Below are 25861 nucleotides of genomic sequence, written 5' to 3'. Positions count from 1 at the left end.
GGCGAGCGTGTGTCAAAGGCACATAAGGACGCCATCAGCTGAAGGCCGCTGAGCCAGGCCCCTTCGCTGTAGTGTTTCCAAGGGAACTGAGGGAGCAGGAAGGCCAGCGCCCAGAACGGGGCCCCATACGAAACACAGCTGTTGGCCTTCGAGTTGCTGTGAAAATACCCATTCGGGTCATTAAGGACATTCCAGGTCATTAAAATTATCTAGGAGAAAAAACACACACACACACACACACAAGATGATTGCAGTGCAGTTTACGCGGACGAAAATGACCCCTGCATGTTCACTTGCTGTGCAGGCACCAGGCAGATCTGTGAGGGAAAGCCCACTGCCCTGCGGACCAGCAGGGGGCGCGCCTGCGGACACGTTAGTAACAGCGGCTCCGGCTGCCCAGGAAGCCCGGGTGGCCTCACTCTGTCCTGCGCATCGCTGCACCGGTGCGTGCACAAATCCTTCCGTTAAATCCTTAAAACGACCCTAAGCAGCAGGTATTGTTATCATCCCTGCTCTGCAGAGGAGGACACCAAGGGCCAGAGATGTGCTTCTTTAACGGATGACAGCGGGGGTCTGGGTCAAGCCGCTGGGAAGCGCAGTGCCCAGAGTCCGTCCCTCCGGGGGTTACGCCACGCGGCCTGCCCGCAAAGCACACGGGGCCACGCCTCAGCCCAGAGTGGCGGCCCGCGCATGTACCGTGGCACAGTTTTACGTAATTTCATTAGGAAAGGTTAAAATATCAGCGTTTGCCATCCACGCCCATGAACTGAGTCACGATTTGTGTACACCGTGTGACCTTCCAAGACACAGAATATCTTAATGATGATTCTCACTGCTCCATAAAAGGGAATTTTCCAGATGACCAAAGCTTATCCTTTGAACTCTGAAGCCTTCATGTTTTAAGTGACAGTCACTCCCAAACTCTCTTTGCCCTCGCGCAGAGGGTCTTGGGCGTGGATGCCCTTAACACATCTCTGAGCCGGGTGAAGAATCAGCTCTTTGGAAAATCACAATAATGCACAACTATGAGGAAGAGAAACGTTGTCCCCGGGGAAAGGACACAAAGGGTGACAGCTCACCTGGGCTTGGACAAAGGCCACTTCCGAAGTCCTGTACACCTGTAAGAACAGCTTCACGTAGTAGAAGCTAAAGACAGAACTTAGCATTTCGGTCCCAAATGTTGTCACAGAATAAGACCAAGAAACAGGCTTTGAGCTTAAAAGTGTCATTTTCCACACAGAGGGAGTCTTCTTCCTTTGTTAAAAAAAAAAAAAAGGAAAATGATTAAAATCCACCGTTTGCATGCAATAGCTGATGGGTGGCAAAATTCCACTGGACACTAGATAATATTAGTTAAATAAAAGTCCCAAACCCCAGCTATGAAGAAATAACCACATTTAACACTTTACTTTCCTGTCCATTCACTCAGCATTTTTCGAGATGCTGCCAGGGACCTTAATTTGCATAGAGTCTGATGCTACTTAAATATATTTTTGATATTTCCTTTAACTTGTAAAAATGAGATTTATCCAAGAGTTTGGATGTGCTTAACTCGTGTTTATGGCATTATTATCCTCCCTACCTGGGAAGATGCATTAGAACAAGAACAAAGAAGGAGTTGAAGTGAGCCCTTCACTTTACTACACAGTTCCCCATTCAGCGTATGGACTTGCATGGGAAGATTTAGTATTCGTTTCTCCCGACAGACTGTAACTTTGGCCCAAAGGACATACTGAAGATGGACGTAGGAAAAAAAAAAACACACATTCTTGTCCTTGCTCTGACGAAAATGTCCCTTGTAAATCTGACCTATCTTCTTACCCTTTCAGGGACTCGATTGACTCAACTGGAGAGCAAGAGAAGGTTAACCAAGCCAGAAGTAGGCATAGCTTCGTCTTCCTTTTAATCTTGACCAAGTTTTCAGGAAGTGCCCTTACTTTCCTGTGTTGTCGCCATCTGGCCGGGGTATTGGGCCAGGTCTCCACACTCCTACTGAATCAGAAAACAGACAGATATTCTGATAACTTGAGAGCGATGATTGCTTGAATAATGCTTGGGAATTAAGCAGACATTGCAATCTGTGTCGCCCAATTTCTTAGGGAAGGAAGGGCGAATCAGAGGGCATCTGGTTCAAAAGATCGAATTACCTAAGTCCATGAGCTTCACTTGAACAGGGAAGATCCAAGAAGATTCTAATTCTATGGCATGTAGGGCCTTAGAATTATCGAAAGGGATTATTAAACTCATGTGCAGACCAAGCATTGTCTATAGACGGAATAAAGAATATTTTGCTCATACGTGTACTGGTATTCTCACAATGTTTATAGATTCTGCTGTAACGAGAAAGTATAAATTTGATTTTTTTCTGTCATGATGCTCAAACACTTGAAAAACACAAGTCCTATTATGTGGAACTCAGCCAACATTTTTGGTTTTTAAGATAAATTCTCAAACTTGAAAGAGCTGGGAACTGCAGGCAAAGACCTCACTGTAGGGAGTCGCTTTTGGCCTAAGTGAGAATAAGGATTGAGGACAGAGGTCACTGGGTTACCAAGAGGGTTCACATCAAGGGAGTCAGTCTACAGCCACGCCACCCTGAACAAGCCGGATCCTGTCTGATCTCAAAAGCTAAGCAGGGTCAGGCCTGGTTAGTACTTGGATGGGGAGACCACCTAGGAAGACCAGGTGCTATAGGAGCGAAAAATAAAAAAATAAGGGATTGTAAATTGACAAACTGACAAGGTCCTTGTAATCAATCTGTGAGGTCAACCAAGAGTTGCCTCGCCAAAAAAAAAAAAAAAAAATCATGGGAGTCAGAAAAACCAAAAGCTAAGATACAAATTTAGTCCACCAAAATCTAGACTCTCCTTTTCCTTAGTTTTATTTCGGGCATGTTAAAACAAGAAGCATGCCACATCTCCTCAACTGATTTATCATTAAGTCAGAAGACGGGTATTTATAAACTGAGAATTTTGCAAAGGGTCATAAGCTTACTGAGCTGAGATTAAATTTTTTAAAGAGCATTTGAGTTAAGCATCCACCCTGTCTGAAATGTGAAAATAGGTTTTAAGAATGTTTATGAAAAACTCTACAGCTTGAATTTCTCTTTGTTTATATACAGAGGAGGTAAAATCTTATTTCCATCTGCAAAAGAACTATCAATATTTTGCTTTATCGTCATCGTAGTAAATACTTATTTAAGTATCAAGCCGAAAATCACCACTTAAATTTCTTTTTGAAAAGCTGCCACTATCTAATGACTCTCCTTACCTGATTTTACTATAGCAACCAAACCTGAGTATTATATCTTTACGATCGGGGACAAAGGACTTCTGGTTCCCCTTTATCACAAAATGTTTTATACCAAAGAGTTTAAATGCAGAAAAATGGTATCACGATTAGGCTGGACAGGTGAATTATTAAACAAACACGTCACACCCTCCTTTTAGAGTCGACTTGGGTTATTATTCACTAACCTACCACTAAACCAAGTATTATTTATTATTAATGCTGCTGAAGAGGCTGCTTATGATACTTCCAAGCTGTGACAAAGTAGACTCTAAAAGGATCCTGGCGACTCCTCCCAGGAAGGGCTTTTAGCACTGAAAACTAACTTCTCTTTTTCAGTGCAGTTTTGTTCAAGCTTTTCCAGGAAAACAAAAAACAAAAAACAAAACAAAAAAAACAACACAAGTTTCCCCAGATAGTATCCTAAAAAGAAGCCAGATACCAAAAAGCATAAAGCCTGGCTCTTTTTTGTCCTTTGCCATTGGAAACTGTCAACAACTTTAATTCCTCAGTCCCCTCCCTGCCCTCCCCTTCTCCCAAGGAGAATGTTAAGAATGGTTCAAAACATTTCCCGTTTAGAGTTCAAAGGAGTTGTCTGCCTAGAAAAAAAAAAAAAAGCCAGCACTTGCCATCTTGCAGATCAGTGACTATGGCATAGGAGTGTCGTGAAGGTCAGAGGCCTGACTGTAGCCCTTGGGCTCCCGCGAATCACCAGCAGCAAATCCTAAATCCAATCATCTCCCTGCCTGTAGGGACTGACTGAGCCGAGGACGAGGACGGGTTGAAGGTATCTCCTTTCGGTGCTGGGCTACAAACCTCCATCAGAATAGTGACAGCGCAGGCTTCACAGGGGACCTAGCTGTCTTCTTGTTAAACCCAGCATTAGCAAGTGGATCGGTGACATTTCGCCTTTCGGTATACCAGGATTCGGGGAGACGGGGGCGCAAAGAGGGGTGCATGTGTGCGTTTACCGTCCCCCCGTTACCATGACGACTTCCTAACCCCGTTACTCCTTCACGTCTACCGGCTGGCATTGTCTCCCCGGGCGCAAGGTCGCGACCCCCGAGGAGCTTCGGCGGCGCCCCTCGCGCCGTTTCAGGGGGGCGCGAGCACGCTCCCCGCGGGCGGGAGGTGCGGGCTCAGAGGTCAGGGAACCTACGGCGGGCGGCCCCGAGCTCCCGACCGACCCTTAACGTCCGCGCACCCGGAAGGGCTGACCTCCGGCTGGGGGGGACCAGAGAGGGCGGCGGGGCCGCGCGCCCCCGCCTGCGCGACGGACGCGCCACGGCGGCGGCCCGGGCTCGGAGGCCGGGCTCTGCCCTCGCGCCCTCGCGCCCACGCCTCCGGACCCCCGGCTGGCGGCCCGGCCCGCCAGACACGCCTCACAGGGGCCGCCGCCTCCTCCCGCCGGCACCCAGCGCACCCCCAGGGGCGACCCGGCGCCGAGAGAGGGCGGGGCCCCGGCCGCACCCCTCCGCCTTTTCCCCGCCTTCTTTGTTTCCCCCGGCATCCTCATTGGCCGCCCGCCCTTGAGTCCCGGCCAACCGCGGGCCTGCGGTGACACGCGATTGGACGGCGTCGCTGCCGCTCTCCCGGCGGCCCGCCGCGATTGGCCGAGGCGCCGCCCGGCTTTGAATGCAGCCCCCGCCCGCGAGGGCGCTGCCAAAGTGCCACGTTGGGCCGCGCTGCGGCGTGAGGAGCCGGCTGCGGGCGCCGGCCGGGGCTCCCGCTCGCGCCGGGGCGCCGGCCTCTGGGGCGGTTGGGCGGCGCGAGGCGAGTCGGGGAGCGGGGCCGCGGCGCGGCGGCGCGTCCCGCCCGCGGGCGGCTCTGGCTGAGGGCGGCGGGGCCGGCGGAGAGCCCGGGGCAGCGGCTGCGGCGGGACGGCGGGGGCCGCTGCCCCCGGGGGAGCCGGCCGCGATGCTGGCGGGAAGCCTGGTGGAGGAGTTCGAGCTGGAGGACGAGCCGTGGTACGACCCGCGGGACCTCCAGCAAGGTGAGGGCGCGGTCGGCGGGGGCTCCCGGCGGCGACGCTGTGAAAAAGTTGCTTCGGTCCGCGGCCCACGGGCGCCGCGTGGGGGCTGCACCTGCCCCTCCGGCCGCGCGGCAGGCTCTGCGCCCCGCCGCGTCTGCGGCGCTGTCCCCCCCCCCCCCCAGGGGACTTCCCAGTCGTCCCCGCAGCCCTCGGAGGCAGCGCGGGCGCCCCCCGGCCGGTGTCCCGCTGCCCGTCGGCCTCGGGGGCCATCGCCGCAGGCGGCGGGACCTGTGCCAAGTCACCTGTGCTCCCCGCAGCAACCGCAAGAGTAACTTGTCAGCCCCATTTCCCAGGTGAGAAAAGCGGGGGCCGAAGCGGCCAGGTAACCTCCCTCGACTTGAGTGGGAGCAAGTGTGTTTGAACCCGCGCACGGAGATCGGGGAGTCACGGGCGCTCCCCAAACCCTGTCTCGTCGTTACCAGCCGCTTTACAGCCTCTTCCGTTGGCCGTTAGACCTTTGGAGAAATAAATTGCTTATGCGTGGCTTGCCAGGTGCCCAGGTGCCCTGCTGGCATTGCCCCGCCAGGGCTTCCTCCACTAGGCGCTCCCGCTGAGTCGTTAAGAACAGGCCATCGGCTCTGGGCCCGCCTGCGATTTCTTGCAGATGGCGTGCGTCTTCGTTTTCTTTCCGTTAGCGTCTTAGTGCTTCAGGTTGTCTCATCTGAAAATCCCTAGACAGCCCTCAATTTGGAGCCAGCCCTCTCACCCCCCATTCTGCCTGTTAATAGGAGGAACTTGCAATTGGGGGCGCTTTTTGTGTGCCGGGCAGGGCAGGCCCCGGCACAGGTGCTCAGTTAGTCCTGTGGGCGACAGTGGAGGCAGAAGTGGGTGCTCGGACCCCACTCCAAACTCCAGAACAAACTTTCTTAACTGCCATACTGAGCACTGAATAATCCTTAGGGATTTTTTTTTTTTCAGGCATCTTCCATTTCTGAAATTCTTGTAAATCAATATTTTTGGCTCTCAGCTTGCACTGAAAATTAACAATTTAGTTAGTTGAATATTAAATGACCGACCATGTTTTTCATGCTAACTATGGACCTTGGGACCGGGGCGGGGGGGATGTAGGCTTGAATGACTCACACTCAGAAAAGGAAAATAAAACAAGCCCATGTTTTGCGGGAAGATGATTTCTTAACATGACCTGGACAGTCGCTTAAACCACAGTGGCTCACCCTTCGGCTGGCTTAGGCGGCACTTCGCTGCGCAGGCGGTTTCTGCCGTGACGTTCTCCGTGTCCACAAGACGGATCTGTCTTACATTTTAACAAACCTGTTTCCAGAATTCCCCAGAAGGCTTGATGGCCCAGTTTGATATTTTCTGCAGGATTAGTGTGACAACCACTGTACAATTGCAGCATTTCCTCATAATCAAGCAATTTGTATAATCATAGCTAAATATTTTTCTTTCCTGCATTATGAAGCATAGATCTGTACAGGACTTTTTTTTTTTTTTTGAATCTGGTGTAATACCTAGCCATAATAGAAGCTCGGTTTTCATATTTGTTGGACTGAACAGAGGTACGTACACAGCATTGCTGTCTCCGACCACGTCCCCCGCGGGAGGTTGTTAGGGACACCCATTCCTAGCATTTCAATCTACTGAGAAGCTACTGCAGTGTGTTGGAGCTAAGTGTGGATCTGTTTAACCTCTGATCAAAAAGAAGTCACCAGGTGTTCAACTTAAACCTAAAGAGCACGGGTCCAGACTTCCTGCATGCCAGCTTGCACTTGGAGTTTGGCCTGTGCTTCTCAAGGGACTTTCACGTATGTCATAAACATATGTGTCGGGTAGGAATGGATGTGATAATTCAACAGTCCTAACTTGTGAATATGGCCTGTAAGAGCACGAGAGCTGCAGTGTGAAGAGAAGAATATCTTTGTCCCAATTTTGCTACACGTGAATCCTAAACTTCTAATGGATTTGAACATTCGTTAGTTTCTCAAATATTTACCTTGTCTGTGCCAGGTATTTGTCTAGGCCCTGGGGCCACCGGTGCCTAGCCACCAGAGAGGACAGGCAGGATCCAGAAACATACGAAGTTGAGGGTCCAGGACTCTGTTGACTAGAAAAGCCTAGAGATGCCGCCCCACGGGCCTGGCACAGGGTTGGCCCGTAGTCGATATTTGCTGCTGAATAAAGATCAGGAGCAGCACATCTGCTCTGTTCCATAGATGGATGAGCAAATGCAGGGGGATTTTGTCAAGTGCTGACGTCTGTTCGCTTCTAGCATCCTCCCTACGAGCGCATGCCTCGCTTTATCACGTTGCTGCTCTGCTGCGCGTCGCGGTTGTGTTGTTTACACGTGGAAGGCAGGTCCTCCCTCCAGCAAAAAGATCGCAACTCGCTTCATTGCGACATTCGCTTTATGGTGGGCCTCTGGAGCCAGACCCCCACGTCTCCGAGGTCCGCCTGTATTAACTGGACTAAATCAGTCTTGTTTGCGGAGAGCTACTGAAACAACTTTTTAAAACCCTGTTCCAAAAGTCATCGAACTACAGTTTTTTTTTCTTTCGCAGTAGCAGCATTATTTATGTAGATTGAATCTTTGTATCCGAGTTCGCTGGACATTCTTTTTTAAATTAAAATTGCTGAAAAATTTCAACGTCAGAAGGCTCTGGTCTACCATTCATACCTTGTTAGAAACACGTAGCTGTGTGCAGCCAGGCGAAAACCCTTTGCTTTTACAGGACGCTTTGACGGAGGCCGGCTTTGGTCAGAGGGCTGACAGCGGTGTCTGCGGCCGCGGCCTCCGTGCAGGCGCCGGTGCCGGCTTTGAAATGGGAGCAAGGTGCGCAGGCTTCGGCGGCCGGCTCTCCTCCCAGCCTGGTGCCGCTCTCATTGTGGTCGGGCGAGCTGTGCGCGCTCAGAGTAAGGAGTCAGGTTTCTGCTGCGTGGATCAGGAAGTGAGATCTCAGTTTAAAGGAATCCGAAGATTCCTCCTTTTCAAGATGAGCACATTTTCCTGGTGTGGAACTTATCTGCTGACTCACTACTTGGAGGGTCATTAAAACCGACATCATTTTTCTTGATGTTTATATTCAGGTTTTGTGCTTTCCCAATTATAGTAACGTTGGCAACGAGTTACCCAGAAGCAGCACCCCATGACGCATTTGACTTCGTAAGAGGAAGAACTTTAGGCCTTAATATTATTAAACGCCTGCCGCAGGCTGCAGCTAACACGGGAATATGATGTCCCTGTTTTGGAAAAAAACAGGAAGCTAGGAAAACATCATAGCAGTGGGATTTAAAGCTTGCAGAATCTGGAGGAAAGATCCTTTTAAAAAAATCACTGGCTGCTAGAGCTAATTTTTTGCCTAAGGCCCGGGGCTGAGTGAAGCCTGTTTCACTAACACTGTACGGTGTTAACATGGATTATTGTCGCCTGCAGAGCCCGATTAGTGGAAGGATGTTACGCATGGGAGCACGGCCGGGCGGTGGTTCTCGGGCCGTCGGGAGGTCTGTGGTGTTTTTAGTGCTGCCCAGGCCAGTTCAGCAGGATTTAGGCAACACAGCCTCTTAGCGAAATCCTCATTGGAACATAGGTGACCAGACGCAGAAGGCTTCAGAACTGTATTGTTGCCTTTTCATTTGTTTCCTAATTTAAAACACTATAGTAAAGTACATTGAATACCCTCCCGTTGCCCCCACTAATGACTTAGAAAACCTCTCGGGCCGACTGCCAGCTTTTGGCTCCTTTTGGTTATGGAAGCCAGATGCTACACGACAGGAAAGAAACTTTTTTTAAAGACCAAGAAAAGACGCTTGTCCTTCAACTAACAGATGAGGCGACATCCTCTCATGCGGTGTGACTTCGTAGCCGCTTTCCCGTCGCTGATACGCGTCTTGCCAGAATTCTACCCTAAACAGCCTGTGAAATATTTACACGGCTGAGGCTTCGGGTGGCCGGGCCAGGTGGGGCGCAGGACTGAGATAAGGACAAGGTCGAGGTGTCTCCTGGCCGCCGTCTGGCGCACACGGCTGCGCCCGGCACCTCTGCACCTGCAGCCACCCCGGCTGGGTGTCGAGTGAGCGAGCGAGTGGCAGAGGCCGGTTCACGGGGAGGCGCGCGCTCCGCGGTGGGGGCCGCTGGCCCTCGCAGGCCGGGGCGCTCGGACGCCCCGTCTTCAGCTCCGCGGGGCGCTGTGTCCGCACGTCTCAGCGCCAGGAGGACAGCGCGTCCTTCCTGGAGCGCGTCGAGCCGTGCGAGGTCGCGTCTTCACTCAGACGGGGGCCGCCTTGCCGAGGGTGCGCGCGCTCCCCCGGGGAGGGCAGGCGGCCGGTGGCCCCGCGCCGTCGAGGGAGCAGACGAGAGGCCGCGTGGCTCCTGGGCCGGAAGGCCGTGCCCCCACCGGAAGCAGGAGCCGCCCGCGTCCCTGTGCCGGCGGGCACGGCGGGGCGGAGAGTGGGGCGGGGCGCAGACCCTCTGACAGCGGTCTCCGTCGTGCCTGTGACTCGCGTGTGGCTCTGTCAGGGCGGCCGGCGCCTTGGTGCTTCAGTTGTCTCATCTGAAAAGCTGGGCTGACGACCCTGGGAGGATGAATATTAATGTCCCTTAAATGACCAGAGCTGTTCGGAACGGCTCCGTGTCTTATGACTGGGAGGTGTTATTTCACAGACTTGTCCTCTGAAGTCTTCAGTACATTAATAGGCATTGCTAATCTTTAAATCACGAGAGATTGCATTTTAACGCCTATCAACAGGATATTGCTTTATTTTAAATGGGTGTAAAATGTTCTCAAGTGAGCGGGAGTGGCGTGTGGTAGGTTTTGCTTTTTTCCCCTAATTTTCTCACTAATTATGGCCTGGAATGAACAACAGGCAGCTTTTCTGTTACTGCTTCTTCTAGGTTAAGTTTTAATATCAGGAGTAACAGATGTTAAACCTTATTCATCCGTCTCTGAAAATTAAGTTTCAAGATCACACGTAGTGAGATTCCCTGTTTTTATAAGAAACGGCTTTTCAGAGTAAATATTTTGATGACAGTAAGCGACTTCCCAGCCGCCTCCCCCTTGTACTTAGAACAAACACGGGGCCTGCACCTGCCGCGGGCCCTGCGTGCGCCGGCCCCGCCGCCGCCGCCATGCTCCTGGCTCGGGCCGTGGTTGCGGTGCCTCTGCGTGGCTTTTCCGTGGCGAGATCCTTATCCTTCAGGCGTAAGCGAACCCGTCCCCTCAGAGATTTATTTCCTGGTACCCTCCTTTCTAAAGGAGGTCCTCTGTGATCACCAGATCTTTCTTCTCTCACACCCCACCCCAGGGTGTTTTAGCTCCGCTGTCGAAACGTGTCCAGAAGCCTAGCCCTTCTCCCCATCTCCCCTGCCCGAGTCCACGTCACTGTCTGTCACCCCGATGACTGCGGGGTCCCCTTGTCACCCTCTTTCACCTTCGTCCCTTCCGTTTACACAGCGATCCTGTCACTGGGTGACATTTCACTCAGCAAAAGCCGAAATCGTGACCCAGTCCGGCCCCACGCGAGCTGGCCAGCCCGGAGCCCCTCTGACTTGTCCCCTCCCCGATCCGGCCTCGCCGGCCTCTCCGTAGCTCCCGCGATGCTTCCTTCCAGGGTCTTCATGCCGGCTCGCCTCTGCCCAGAGCATCGCTCGCCTCGCTGGGTCCGCGCGGGCCCTTCACTCCGTCCTTCACAGCACGGTTCTCCCGTCCCCCGATCACGTGCCGAACGCCGCCTCGCACGTCCTCACTCTTCCTGTCCCCGTCCTTGCTCCACTCTTTCACGCCGTGCTTTTATTTTTTTTTAGCACTTCCTGTCATCGTTTATTTTATCCTGCCATTTCTCCCAACAGAATATAAGCCCCATGAGGGCACGGAATTTTTTAGTGAAGTTCCTTCTTATAGCCCCAATGCCCAGAATGGTATCTGGTGTCAAACTCAAAAAGAGTCTAAGGGCTTTGCTAGAAATAAATGATTAAGATTTACTCAACTGTCTTAAGGTCTGCAAACCAGAAACAGGACCAGGCAGTCCCGGCTGTGTTCCAAGTAGGAAGAGCTGAGTTTTTTGGGTAAACAGTACGTTCTTGAGACGAATCAGCCCTGCGTTCTTCCCCCCTGGATAGGTCCGAGGTGGCCACTCCCTAGATCAGGTGTTCAGGGACATTCCTTCGTCAGTCCTTCGAGGGTGACTGGAGGGTGGACACCTGGAGGTGGACACCTGGGGGCTGAGGCGGGGCTGGGCGGCGCCACAGCTCAGCCCCAGGCAGGGAGGCCCGGGTGCCCGCGTGCTGTGCTGGGCCTCGGCGGCCTTGCCTGCAGCGTCGGACGCCGTTCCCTTTCCTCGCCCTGTTCCCCTCTCCTGTTATGGCACGCACACGCACACACGTGTTTGTCACAGTGCGCCGCCGGTCTGCTCATCTGCAGGGCCTTCGTCCGTCCCGGCGTTCCGCGCGGGGCCCCCAGGAAACCGGCCGGCCGCGCGGCGCGCTGCGCGATCTCACTGCTTTCCGTCTTGTGCTGATGGCAGAGGCGTCTCTCCAGATGAAAGTGCTAAGCGTGAGGACCTTGACGTCCCCGCCTCTGAAGCGGTGACCTGGTGGTCGGCCGTCAGGCAGTTGGCGGGCCGGGCCGGCCTGCGCCGCGTTTCCCACAGTTCTCGGGGCGTCTCCGTGGGGCTCACTGCGCAGGTGCTTGGGTCAGCTGCCTGCGCTAGAACTAGCGTCCTTTGGTATCATTGAATTTGCATTTCTAGGGGTGTGTGTATTACAAACAAAGCCTGTTTCGTGCACTTACATGCCTAAGAAAAATGGGGTTTAAAATAGAAATATGGTCGTGCTGAGGGGAAGGGCCGTGTGAAGCGCCGACCTGTCATTGCCCTAAAAGCCATCGCCGCGCTGCTTGTCCGGTTCGCTCGTCCTGGCGGACCTGAGGAGAGGTAGAAGCAATGAGAGGCCTGGGCGGTGTTCTTGTGCCTGAGGTGGTTTCCTTCTTTCCCCACTTAATTGTCGTCCCCCGAGGAGGCCGGGACCCGTCACGGCGCACTCCGACAGCTGCAGCCATGCGCCACGGCAGCCGGGGCTCGCCGCAGCTTCAGAGACTGTTTTACAAACCTGCCTGCGCTCTGACCCGAGGGGCTGTCCAGAAAAGTAGACAGCCAGGATTTGAATGAGTCCAGTTCCTTAGCAAGTCAGCGTGACCTCGGTCACAGTGCCGGACGGTCCTAAACGGAGCGCATGCCCGTGAAGTCGGTGGGCCCTCGCCGTGCCGCACAGCTGCGGAGTGTCGGGGGCACGTTGCCGGCGGGGCCCCGGGGACCTGGCTCCGGCGGAGCTCCGTTCCGTCCCGTGCCTCCTGCCTTCCACGGGGATCCGGCTGGGTGGGGGCCCGTCCGCCCTGGCGGAAGGGCCGGGCTCTGTGAAATGGTGACGTGGGGTCTTCCGCGTTGTTCGTTTCCCCGCTAGATCTGCAGCTCGCCGCCGAGCTCGGGAAGACACTGCTGGATCGGAACACGGAGCTGGAGGAGTCTCTTCAGCAGATGTGCACGACCAACCAGGAGCAGATGCAGGAAATCGAGGTGACTGGTCCGCAGGGGCGCCACACTGGGCGGGGCGGCGGGGCGTGGCCGTTGCCCCTGATCCTTCCCCCCTGACCTAGCACTTGGGATTAAAGGCGACGCCTAGTTTCCAGCACGACATCTTTGAGGAGGAGGAAGCTCGGGGGGCCGAGGGCCCGGTGCGTGCGTTCCCAGCGCGCCAGGCCGGGCGGTGGAGGGTCCTCGCTCCACCTCTGGTGAAGAGCATCGGAGTAGATGACGCAGGACTTGCCAGTACGGGAACCAAAACGAAGCTGTGAATGTTATATGTAGTTTTTTACTTGTTTCTTTTAAAAATGAATTATGCAATATTTAAGATACACAAAGAGGTATAGGATAATAAATAATACAGCGAACACCTAGCTTAAGAAAACTACCCACACAGTTGAGGCTCCCTGGTTGAAGCTGTCTCCCTGCCCCCCGATACAGTAGAACCAGGACCCGCGTCTACATGCAGAAAGATGTAAAAGACCTTAGAACTGTGGCAAGACCTTACCGACCTCTGATTAGGTACTGAACCAGGCGCCGGAAGTTCAGAGAAGTAGAATTGCATAGTTCTTGACGTCAATAAAAATTAGACAGGATTCAGTTTTTTAATACAAATAAACCTATCATCGAAAGTAAGGCAAAATAATCTCAGTATCTTTAATTTTACATTGTAGCCCTAATTCAAGTACGTACAATAATCTTTTCCTTCCCTAGGATTTCGATTTAAGAATGTAGCAGTGATGTTACCGAAATATAGTTTTATAATTCCAGGAAGGTGTGTCCTGTAATGATATTGAAGTCACCGGCTAGCATTTTTAGCGCATTCAACATCAAAAAAGCATAGAACGTGCCATACCTGAAACAGAATTTACTTGTCGAGTTTGCCAGAAACCTAAAAATACAGGAAAAAGCAGGCATTTTTAAAGTATTAAGCTAGCCAGATGTCACACGCGGTTAAGGAACTCATTCCTGCTTTGGTTCCTGGACTTTCTTTTTCCACCCCTCGGGAGGTTTCACGCGTGGCCTTAGCGCACATACATGAAGACTGTCCTGCAGTGTAGAGTGTGTTCGTTTGTATTTGGGTGGAAACAGCCTTACTACGTCGTTGGTGTTTTCTGTGGTCACTGACATTCTAGCAGACCTCCCAAGTATAAGGGGAAAAAGTGCAGGCCTTCGCAGGACTAAGAACGTCGCTTATCTGTTACTGTCGGAGATCACAAACACAACTGCTGTGTGGCCCAAGTTCGTTGTCTTTCTGCCTTTGTTTTCTGTGGTATTAAGGATGACTAAACAGTTAAGACAGATTATTGACTTCTGAAACACTTCAGAGCTTTTTAAGATTCTCCAAATCTACAAGTAACATTCCATCATCTAACGTTTTCCATGAGATGTTGCAAAGCGTAATGAGTATGAAGTATCTAGTTCAGAGTGTGAGGACTAAGTAAATATGAAGTTAAGAGCGTGTGTAGCTGGTCAGGCAAGCTCAGCCCCATCCTCCCTGGCGCGCCTCCCCGCGCCTCTCCTCTCGGCCCGCGGTGCCCTGGTTCGTGGGCCCAGGCAGTGCGGCGCGCAGCATTTACTCTCTAGCCGAAGCTGTGTTTTGGCTAAGAACAGCACTGCCTTGGGTTTCTCCTCCGCTGCTCCTGTGGCCTTTCTTCAAGTCCGTGGGGGTGGGATGGCACGCGGAGCTCGAGTGGCAGCGCTGGCCAAGCCGGCCCCCGGCCCGAGGCCCCCCGGCCCGAGGCCCCCACAGACCCCCAGCCGTGCCACCTGCTCGGCTCGCACCGGCGCCCGGGCGGACCCACAGGTCCCCGCAGTGACCAGGCCGACGCAAGCCCGTCCCCTGCCGAAGGATGCCTGTGTGTGTCGCACCTCTCACCTGGAACCTACAGGAGCCCCCTAAACGAATGAGGGCTCGTAATTCAAGCCATATGTCTTTTTTCTAAGTAAACTTTTTGTTAAATGTGTGTGCTGAAAAAAAAGCACAAATCTTTAGTATATAGTTCGATGAATTTTCAGAGTAAACATGCCCATGCCACCAGGAACCAGATAAGAAATGGGGACATCATCAGCTCTTCCAGTCGCCACCCCTGCTGGCCAGCATCCTGATACCCTGTGTTAGTTTAGCCTGTTTTAAACCTTGCATGAATAGAATCACTTATACAAGTTTTAAACTAACTTTTCGGAATGTTTACTGGGAGTTTTCCTGTTTAGGAAAGTAATACATGGTTATTTTTTTTTAATTTAGAAAAATATATTGTTGAAAACTAAAACGTCAGCTCTTATCCCACTAACCCAGAGAAATTTTGAGTACAGAAAAACAGTCCTAGAACACATCACTCGTGGCGGATGAGGAGCAGTGTAGAACCGGTGAAAACGCAGGATAAAACCCCCACACTGACTCGTCGTGGGGACAGACGACTAGGAAACCGGCAAAGGGAATTTGTAAGCAGAACTACAAGTATGCTTTCAAAGCCAGTCAGCGGGTTTCGGACAGTCCTCATACAAATCAGTCTGTATTTTGTTAGTCATTATTTGTAATGTAAAAAATTAAACGATTAGAAGGAATAACGGGCTTCAGAGACGCCTGCAACCTGTGCGACTTTTATTGTGTTAATCTGCGCAGCTCATTCTCCAAGAACCCAGAGCGGAGCCAGGTTTTCTCCTGGATGAGGGGAGGAGAGAGACTTTGGGGAGTCGTGAGATCTGACGCCCTCAGACACAATCCGATCCCGTTGACGTCCCTTCCTTCCTGCAGTCTGGAAGCAGCGTGCTGCTCCGCTTGGCACCTCCCGTCCCCAAAGGTCGTCTGGCCTTTCAAGGCGTCCTTTCTTGCAAGAGCTCACGTCTTCTTTGGAAATTATAAGGCATTTCGTGCTCTCTCTACTACACTTATCAACAGTCTGCTTTGTGTTACACTTTTTCTGATTTGTTTTATTCCCCGCCCCCCTTATTTTCCATTGCAACATCGAAGACTGTTTCTGCGTTTATGGTCTTCAGCACAGAGTAGGTAACTGATACCTACTCATTGAAATCAGCATCTTAAGAGAGGACAGATACATAGTTTACAAAGCACTTCAGATAATTCCTAAACTGTTTGTTTCCATTCCTGAAGATGTATTTTGGACAATATACATTGTTGCATAGTTTATCCATGTTTTAAGAATTTTAGTAGTAAAAGAATCTTAATTCTGAAAAAATCCTTTTTCAATTACTGGAAAACATCTTAAAAACAATCCAAGCTTTTAATAGCGAGATTAGAGGTGATTTTCATTTCCATATTCATGCCCCCCCCCAAATTTCCCGTGGAGAAATAGAACATTTTAATCAGGGTAAAGAGGTTTTTCAGAAGTAACAGGAAATATTTCTTCAGTATTGTGGCAGGTCATTTTGGTACTGAATTCAAAGGATTTGGGCTAAATCCTTAGTAGAAGGATAATCCCAACCCTGCATGCGAGCCAGATTTCCATCCCGCTGCCCGGGCATTCTTAGTTCGGGTTGTCTGTGCCCCCCTGCATTCGAGGTCAGGGTTCTACGGTTGCAAAGGGGTGTTAATACAATCCTGCTGGCCTTTTTCAAACGTTTGTCTCAGGTGTGAGGTGGCCTATTTATAGCTTTCGTGCTTGATCTGAACCTTGTGCTGATAGTCGAGGTGGCCTTCTGTTCAAATTCCAAGACGCGTCTGAGCTGGCCACGCACCTAAGCTTTGATGCTGTTTCCTGCAGGTGACGTGGCTGCCGCCCCGTGTCCTCCCCTGCCCACTGTTTGGCTAACGTGTCTCCCTCTCTGCTGTTGAACACGGCAAATGCTCTCGTACGTGGACTCTTTTTGGCACTTGAATTTTAGGGTCTCGGCAGTCCCGTCAGAGTCGTTTGAGACTATGTGTCAAAGATTTTGCACAGAGAAAACTAGAACATTAGAAGCGTATTTCTGCCTTTAAATCAAGGGCAGAAAATAAGCTAATGCATTTCCTTCTAGACCCAGGAAACAGATTGATAAACAGTAATGCGCAGTTTTAGGGAGCGAGCTTTAGAGCGCTGTCTGACCATTTAGAGCTCTGGGTCTCTGGCCTTGAGTCAGTACTTGCTGCGAGACCTAATGATTTCTCTTTTAAGTTGCTTTTTTTGTTAGGAAACCTATCACAGGTTTTGGAGAAGGGAAGCATTTTTCAGATTGTAATTTAAAAATAAGATTAAACTCCTACCACGTGCAAACAAGCTCCCTGCCATTCTTCAGATTGTCATCCAAGCCAGGCCCTCTGAGACCAAACTCGCAACGCCTTCCTGAGCGGTGGCGTCCGGTTTTCACGCAGGTTTCTGTGTAATCGTGGCGGGGCTTACTGCTGTTTTCCAGAGAGCCCTTTGTGTGTGTGTGCATTCCGACCCGTTTCCTTTCTGTCGGCCACAGCTCTGCCCCGAGCATCGTGTCTTTAAAAGGAGCAGTAACTTGGGACCCACATACTAGCTGGTAGGGATTCGTAAATGCCCCTCAGGTGCCCGGGGAGCAGCGTGGCATGGGCATACGTACAGGGAAATGATCCCTAAACGGGGCAGGAGGGGAGAGAGTCGGTAGCCAGGAGGGCCTTCTCTCAGGAGGGCTACGGCCAGAGCCACCTCCACACCTTGCATCCTGACCCGGCAGCAGGCCGTGTCGCGCGGAGCACAGGGAGCCATCGTGACTGTCGGTCTAGAGATAAAGTGCCGTTTTTGAGCCAGTATTTTAAAGTCCCTACTGTGCGTCAGAGACTGTGCCGAAGGGACTGGGTATGAATACAGGTCCCTTGTTCAGTGCCGGACCATGACGTCAGGTGAGCGGTCCAGTCGTTCATTATCACGCTAAGCGTTTTGAGGTCCGTGGGTGGGATCGAGGGGGTCTGTGAGTTCGGATGCGGGGAAAGTCCCGTCCTCATCTTAGGGTGCCTTGGGGGAGGGGCTGCTTCAGATGGTGTGGTGAGAAGGGCTTTGGAGCAGGTGATGTTCGGATGGAGGCCTAGCAGGTAATGGGGCACTTGACCTTTCCTGTCCCTCTGGCTGTCTAGGGTGTTCCCCTTAAAATGCACACGACTACACAGGAGCGTTACTGAGTGCCTGTCGAAACGTTGAAAAATACATGTGTGATGAGTAAGTGCAGGTGTTTCTTTACAAATACGGTAAATGCCAAGAGCTAATGACGATCCAGAAAGTACTGTGATTTCAAATAGTGATGAGTGTAGTTAATAAGATTTTCGCAGCCATTATAGTACGATATGAAAATACCTGATTTCTGTCGTTGATGAAATCCCGTACCCCATCTACCTCCGGAGGTGTGTCGCCTCCGTTCATGATCGCGGGCAGTGCTGACTCTCAGGCAGGTGGGACCGGGCCCGCGTCCGCATCCGCAGGCCCTCCCCATACGACCCAGCAATCCCACTCTGGGTATTTATCCAAAGAAATCTACAACACTAATTTGAAGAGACATATGCACTGCTGTGTTCACTGCAGAATTAGTTACAATAACCAGGATACAGAAGCGACTCTCCCAGGAATGAATCCACTTGATCAGAGCGTGTGATCTTTTTAACGTGTTGCTGTAACCGGGTTGCAAGTGTTTTATTGAGAATTTTTGCATCTGTGTTCATAGAGTTGTTGGCCTGTGATATTCTTTTTTCGTAACGTGTCCAGTTCTGGAATCAGTGTAACGCTGGCCTTGTAAAATCAGCTCAGGAGCCTCCCTCCTCGTCAGTTCTCGGAATATTGACAAGGAGATGTTAATTCTGCAGATGTTGGGTAATACTCACCTGTGAGGCCATCCAGTCCAGGACTTTTGTTTGTTGGGAGTGTTTTGATTACTGATTTGATTTCAGTAGTAGTTGTTGGTCTGTGCAGATTTTCTGTTCTCGATTCAGTCTTCAAAGATTGTGTGTTTCTAGGAATGTATCCATTCTTCCCAGATTGTCCGATTTGTTGCCATGTAATTCGTACTGTCTTTCTTATTTATATTTTCGTGGTGTCAGTTGCCCTTTCATTTCTGATTTTATTTGGGTCTTCTCTCTTTTTCTTGAAGAGTCTCGTTAAAGTTTTATTAATTCCGTTGATTTTTTCCAAAGAACCAGCTCTTGGTTTCATTTATCTTTTGTGTCATTCTTTTGAGACGCTATTTCATGTATTTCTTCCTTGATCTTAACCATTTCATTGTTTGGTAAGATGTTATTTAGTCTCCATGTGTTTGTGTGATTTTCATTTTTAGTCTTGTAATTGATTTCTAGTTTTATACCATTGTGATAGGAAAAGATGCTTGATAGGGTTTCAGACTTCTTAAACTGACTGAGACTTGTTTTGTGGCCTAACACTGGTCTATGCTGGAAAATGTTTCAAGTGCGGCTGAAAAGAATGGAAATTCTGCAGCACACTGGGTGAAACACTAAAATATCCATTAAATCCATCCGGTGTGGTGTGTCATTTAAGGTCACCGTTTCCTTGTGACCTTCCGTCTGGACGGTCTGCCCCGATGGCAAGGGGGCGTTAAAGCCCCGTTGGGGCCGTGTCGCTGTCGACCCCGCCCTGCGTCCGGCAGTATTTGATGTGTGTTCAGGCGCGTCCTGCGTTGGATGTGAGTTTATGAGGGTTCCAGTCTCTTGCTGCAGTGATCCCTTTACCATTGTGAAACGCCCTTTTCCCCCCTCTTGTTTATAGCTTTCGTTTCAAAGTCTATTTTGTCTGATGTAAGTATTGCTACCCCAAGTTTTTTTGGTTTCCATTTACCCGAAATACCTTTTCCATCTCTCGGTCTGTGCCTTTGGAGCTGACGTGGACCTCCGTAGGCAGAATGTACGTGGGTCTTGTTTTCTTATCCATTCAGCCATCCTGTTTTTTTTTTCGATCAATGCATTTAGTCCATTTCTATTTAGAGTAATTCTCGATAGGCATGTAGTTATTGCCATTTGCATGGCTTTTTTACTCTTTTTTTTCTTCTTGAAGGAGTTCTTTAACATTTCTCATAATATTGGTTTGGTGGTGATGGACTCTTCTGCCTTTTCCTGTGAGCAGCTCTTCCCTGTCCTTTGATCCTAGGTGACAGCCTGGCTGGGCCGAGTAACCTTGGTTGCAGGTTCTTGCTTTTCATCACTGGGCACATTTCGTGCCAGTCCCGTCTGGCCTGCAGTTTCTGTTGAGACTGACGGCGCTCCTCGCGTGTTACTAGCTGCTCGCTGCTGCTGAGAGTCTCTCTCTGTCTTGAGCTTTCGGCGTTTTGATTACGACGTGTCTGGGCATGGCCCTCCCGGCTTCGCCTAGTCTGGGACTCTCTGCCCTCCCGGCGTGAGCGTCTGTTTCGTTCACCGTGTCAGTGTTCAGTCTTCGAATGGGTTTTAAATCCCTTGCTCCCCCTCTCTCCTCCTGGGGGGCCCCTCTGATGTGAATGTTGTCCCAAAGGTTCCTTAAACACCCTCATTTTTCACATTAGTTTTTCGTTCTGCTCTGCAGATCGGGTGTTTGCTGCCGCCGTGTCTTCCAAATCCCTGATTGAGCCCTTTGCTTCATTTCCTTCGCGCTCGATTCCCTCTAACGTAGCCTTCCTTTCATTTACTGTCTTCTTCATTTTTTACTGCTTTTTCGTGTCTTCCGTCTCTGTTAAAGTTCTCACGGAGTTTCTCTGCTCTTCTCCTAGGTTCATTGACCATCCTTATTGCCAGTGTTTGGAACTCTGCGCCTGGCAGAGTGGTTGCCTCCATTCCGTTTAGTTCTTTTTCCGGAGCTTTGTTCCGTTCTGCCATCTGGGACCTGTTTCTTTGTCTCTCTGTCGTGGCTGCTTCGCTGTCTCTGGTTCTGTATACCAGGCGGGGCTGCGGTGTTTCCCAGTCTCGCAGCAGGTGCCCCCCGTCACCTGAGCCGGGGGCTCCAGAGGTGACCCTTGTGTGGGTTGCGTGTGCCCTCCTGTTGGAGCTGGGCCTCGACTGCTGTTGGCACGTCAGTGGGTGAGACCGACCCTCAGGCCAGCTGGCCGTGAGGCCTGGCTGTGACCTCTCAGAGCAGGAGTCGCTCTCGCGGGCGCTGGTGGCCGCAGAGTCCACCCTTTGGGTGTGTCATTTGTGGTGCTAATTGGATGGTGCTCTGGTGGGGTCTGAAGCTGGCCACCGAGAACGTCGTTTCCGGGGTCCTCGGTAGGGGCCCCGATGCAGGCCAAGGTCAGTCGCTGCCTGTGCCTGGCCCGGGGCCACCTCACAGGAGCCGCACAGTGGTCTGCTGCTGGTAGCCACCTGTGCCGGGCATGCAGGCACCTGGGAGAGGCCGCGAGGCCAGCTGCTGCATGCCTGGGGTTTGTGGACTGTCGAGAGGTGTTACGACATTCCACACCCGGAAGGCTCTACAGACGCGATCGTTTTCCTAAGTTGGCAGGTTTTTTGGCAGCTGACCCTGACCTGAACTGATGTGGGGCCGTTAACAACCTTTACTCTCACTTCTGATGCGGAAACGTTTCAGGGCGCTGCCCAGACTTACTGGGGGTGTTGCACGCGTACCGTGTGGTCTTTCTAAAATGGGAAGAATTTTCCAAAAACACTTTTGGCCCCGAGAGTGTCAGATGAGAACGCTGAAGTTATGAGAGCCGTTGGCTGACGCGTCGCCCCTGAGGGGGGCCACGGGGGGTTTCAGCTCTGCCACTTAAGGAGCCGATCCGTCGAGGATCGTTATCCCACTGTTCGAGGAGTCGGCTCCTCCGGCACTTCTCAGTCGCGTAAGCAGCCCCGAGAACGGTGTTGCCAGGGTCCTGTCTTTGGGCTCGTACGTTCGAGCCTTGGCAGTGCTTCGGAGCTCCCTTTCCTCTTCTGTCTGGTTGCGCCCAGGGGACCAGTGTGACTTCCCTGTGGAGCAGACGCTGTCTCGAGTCCTCGGCGGAGTCGAGCAGGGAGCCCGGCGCCTGAACGCTGGCCTTCGGGCTGAGGTTATTGCCCTTCACACGTGGACGCTTGGAAAGCAGTCAGCACCACAATGAATCATCTGGCCGAGTTTTCACTAATGAGGATCGTGGTGACAAATAACCCTCTCACCAAACTGAAGATACCAAGAATCTTAGAATCGAGCTAAAATACCTCTTTCTGGTTACATTTTCTTTTTCTTTCTTTCTTTATTTTGGTCCAGAACGGCTTACTCAGAGGAAAAAATAATTTTTTCAAGTGAAAAATCATCTACGATTTTCCGCTATGGGCTTCCTTATTTCTGTAGAACAGGATATTTTTGCTTGAACGTTGATCATGTGTTCTATGCTTCTTCTCGTGTGGGATTATTACTGCTCACTTTAGATTTTCCTGTCAAATGTGAATTTTATTTATGCATCTTACATGCTTCGTAAGATTCAACCAACCTCAATGAGACACAGGATGTTGGTAAACCTGAGGGAAACGAAGCATATAAATCATGGGCTGTCCTCATTTCCTGTTAAGGCAAGAAGTTTAATTGGGATTTAAAGTTGTTCTTTTCATAAAATAAATGTGTGGTCTTGTGGCATAATAAAAATTATATATTTGCTCTTTGTCCCTGGTTCCGGGCACAGAGCTCCTTAGACCCTTGGAACTTCCTGAGTGACAGGATGGGGACTGGTTGCCGGAAGGAACCGGCCATGTGATGAGAGGTTTAGAAAGATCGGCCCAGCCCCCAGCCTCCGGGGAGGGGGCAGGGACTGGCCAGCGAGTCAGAACTCCAGTGCAGCCGGGAGGAGGTGTGTCCGGCGGGGGCACCCGCCCACCCACAGTCTGCGGCTCCTCCCCTCGCTGGCTGCACCCGACTTGAGCCTTTGTAAATAAACGAGCAAACTGCACACGAAGTCTTTCCCTCGCTCCCTGGGCGTCCCAGTGCATCGCCGAACCCGAGGGGAGGTCCCGGGACCCCCGGGTGGCCCCGGGACTCGGACCTAGCCTCCGAAGTGGCAGCGGCTCTGTGGGCCTGAGCCAGCGGGGCGGGGGGCGGGGCGGGGGGCAGCGCGGGCGTCGCAGGCGGCCCCGCGTGACCGCTGTCTCTCTTCCAGTACCTGAGCAAGCAGGTGGAGCTGCTGCGGCAGATGAACGAGCAGCACGCGAAGGTGTACGAGCAGCTGGACGCCACGGCCCGCGACCTGGAGGACACCAACCAGCGGCTCGTGGCCGACAGCAGGGCCTCGCAGCAGCGGGTGCTCAGGTGCCTTCTCTGGGCCGCATGGGGCGAAGTTCGGGTCCCCGGGGCGGCGGGTGAGGGCGGATTCCTCGTGGAGAACAGGGGGGCCGTGTAGCTGCCCTTGCCAGTGCAGAAAGCCCGGTGCGAGGGGCCGGCAGCTCATCTGCCCTCGGTTTCGTACCGAGCAGTGACCGGCCTCCGCCCGCCCCTCACAGTCTGACCGAAACCATCGAGTGCCTCCAGGCCAACATTGACCAGCTGCAGAGCCAGGTGGAGGAGCTGAAGGCGTCCGGCCGACGGCAGAGGGACCAGAGCGCGTGTGACCGGAAGTCGCCACCCAGCTTGTGCCTGAAAGAGCTGTACGACCTGCGCCAGTAAGAGCTGCCGCCGCTCGGGTCCCTCTGCGAGGGCGCGGCCCTCAGGCCCGCGGGCGCTTCTCTCCACGCCTTCGCGGTGTTACATCTTAGTTTAGATAAGATGCGGAGTACCGACAGACCACAGATTTGGGGTTATTTTCATGTCAGAGTGAAGGAAAAAATTGAAATTTCAGTAAAACGAAAATGGAGGCAAACAAGTTTCTTTGCCTACAGAAATGCCTGTACGAGGTAGAGTTAGGAGGCAGAGTCAGGAGGACCGTTTGCTGGGCGCCTGTCGTGCAGACACAGCCCCTGCCCTGGGGGGGGGGGGTGGGCAGATCCACGTGCACACACACCCCGCCCCATCCCACCCCACCCAGTCACGGGGACCCTGAGCAGAGATGAGCCCTGCGTTTGGTGGCCGTTGCCCCTGGGGGTGCCCCCACGGGCTTCCCCCAGATGCGGTGCCAGCAACTCCCCGAGGCCAGGCAGACTCTGGCGGGGCGATCCCGGCGGCCTCCCCGGCTGGGTCGCTGTGCGACATCGGGAGTCACAGGGAGAGCTCGGAAGGCGCCCAGGGGCCCCCGCTGACCAGCCGGGCGGGAGTGTGGGGCGGAGCCCCCTGGGCGCCCCAAGTCCCCCGAGAGAGCCAGGGCGTCGTGGGCGTTCCGCGTGACAGCGTGGCTCCTTGCACGGGGTGCGCGCCGGCCTCCCACGCTAGCCGAACCGGGCCCCGGGCCGTCGCTCTGGGGAGCCGTGGGCGGGGAGCCTCCGTCACGGGCCCTGGAAGATGTTCATTCAGCTGGGGAGCCATCGCCGCGCCACCTCCCGCCCCCAGGGGCCGCGCGTGACATGTCGTCTTGTCCCCCCAGGCACTTCGTGTACGACCACGTGTTCGCCGAGCGGATCGCCGCCCTGCCCGGCGAGCGGAGCCCGGGCGCGGAGGAGCGCGAGCAGCTGCGGGCCGCGGCGGCGGCGCTGCAGGCGCAGCTGGGCGCGGAGCGGCAGCGGCGCGCGGCCGCGGAGGAGGAGGCGGCGCTCGTGCAGGCGGAGAACGGCGAGCTGGAGCGGCGGCTGCGCGCGGCGGCGGCCTGCGCGGCGCGCGCGCGCGAGCTGGAGGCCGAGGTGGCCGAGCTGCGGCGCGCGCTGCGGGCGGCGCCCCCACGCGCGCCCCGTCGCTGAGTCCTCCGCCGGCGCTTTCTGCGCCCTTCCGGCGCGCGGCCGCAGCCTTCCTGCCTGGTGCTGCTGCTGCGCCCCGACGCGCCGCGCCGGCCGCTCAAGCGCAGCAGCAGCGAGTCGGCGCTCGGCGGCGCGGCGGGCGGCGGCGCGGCGGGCCACGCGGAGAGCTGCCTGCGCCGGGCCAAGGCCGGGCGGCCGCGCGGCGCGTCGCTGCTGCAGGAGGTGGACACGCAGTACAGCGCGCTCCAGGCCAAGTACGAGGCGCTGCTGCGCCGCTGCCAGCGCGAGCCCGACGCGCTGGCCCACAAGGCGGTGCAGACGGCCCGGCCGCCCGCCGCGCCCGAGCCCGCGGGCCCGCCGCCCGGCACGCCGCCGCCCGAGTACAAGGCGCTGTTCCGCGAGCTCTTCAGCTGCCTCGAGAAGACCAAGCAGGAGATCGATGCGCAGCGCGCCCGCGCCCGCCCCGCGCCGGCCGCGCCCGGCCTGCAGCCGCCCGCCTAGGGCCCGCGGCCCGCCACGGTCGCCTCGTGTCTGCTCACTGCGCTCAGCCCCTCAGCAGGCCCGGGGACCCCGGCCTCTGGCCGGCACACCGACGAGCCCGCGAGGCCGTGAGGAGCCCCAGCAGCTGGACGCCGTGTGTGGGGGGGGGTGGGGGGTGGCCAGCGGGGACCCCAGGTGGCACCGTGCCCACTGGCGCCTGGCCTCACGTCTGAATTCCTTGAGGGGAAAGCAGGGTTCCAGTCCATGCGAGGTGGCGGTAACTGAAGCCTTAGGGTCCTTCCCTCTGCCACCACCTGAACTGTGACTGACAGGTAATCCGAACAGGTGTAAACCCACTGAGCACCCCGCTGAGAGGGGACTTCGCTTTAACCAAAGGTAGCTGGCCAGCGTCGCCCCCGAGGCCTCCGCCCCACCCCGCGACGACGTCCACGCTCAGCCTGGTGGCCGGGGTGGGCAGACAGGTATGTCCCGCCTCCCCTTCTTAAATCCAGAGGAAGGGGACAGACCGGCCCCCTCACCCCTGGGCTGGCAGAGCTGGCCGACCCGCAGTCCCTGTCGCCTCCGCCAGCGCTGTGACTCGCTGCGGAAACGCCTCCCTGCCGCCTTTCACACGAACAGCATCGACGTTCTGGCCGGAAACACGCTCGTCCTCTCACCTACGTACTTCTAATTTAAAACTATTTAAGAAAAGTTCCAATAACTGTATATATTTTTCTAAAAACCAAATAAAACTACCCGTGAAAGCGAACAAATGGATCTGTTGCTGCTCATTTCGAGCGTGAGCTAGTTCTCTCTGCAAACCGCGGTCCACTCTCTCCGCAGTGTCTGGCAGGGGCAACGGTGACTTTTCCCCA

At 53.7% G+C, this 25861-nt stretch overlaps 1 protein-coding gene and 1 long non-coding RNA gene across 2 annotated transcripts; one reads left to right on the top strand and one right to left on the bottom strand.

Moving 5' to 3' along the window:
* Positions 1–162: 162 nt before the first annotated feature.
* On the bottom strand, positions 163–4636 carry LOC107516084. The gene is made up of 4 exons (XR_004952420.1): positions 4105–4636; positions 1822–1989; positions 1080–1254; positions 163–209 (listed from the first exon to the last, which is right to left on the bottom strand). It is a non-coding gene; the product is annotated as an uncharacterized LOC107516084 (long non-coding RNA).
* A 314-nt stretch (positions 4637–4950) lies between these two features.
* CDR2 (cerebellar degeneration related protein 2) lies at positions 4951–25088 on the top strand. Its single transcript, XM_016155463.2, is given in 5 exon segments — positions 4951–5281; positions 12732–12844; positions 22847–22995; positions 23187–23345; positions 24200–25088. Coding segments are annotated over 5 exon segments (1305 nt in total). The 5' UTR covers positions 4951–5205; the 3' UTR covers positions 25008–25088.
* Positions 25089–25861: the final 773 nt, after the last annotated feature.

The sequence above is a fragment of the Rousettus aegyptiacus genome, unplaced genomic scaffold (assembly GCF_014176215.1).
Source record: "Rousettus aegyptiacus isolate mRouAeg1 unplaced genomic scaffold, mRouAeg1.p scaffold_m13_p_8, whole genome shotgun sequence".
NCBI lineage: Eukaryota > Metazoa > Chordata > Mammalia > Chiroptera > Pteropodidae > Rousettus > Rousettus aegyptiacus.
This window is presented reverse-complemented; position numbering and strand designations above follow the sequence as displayed.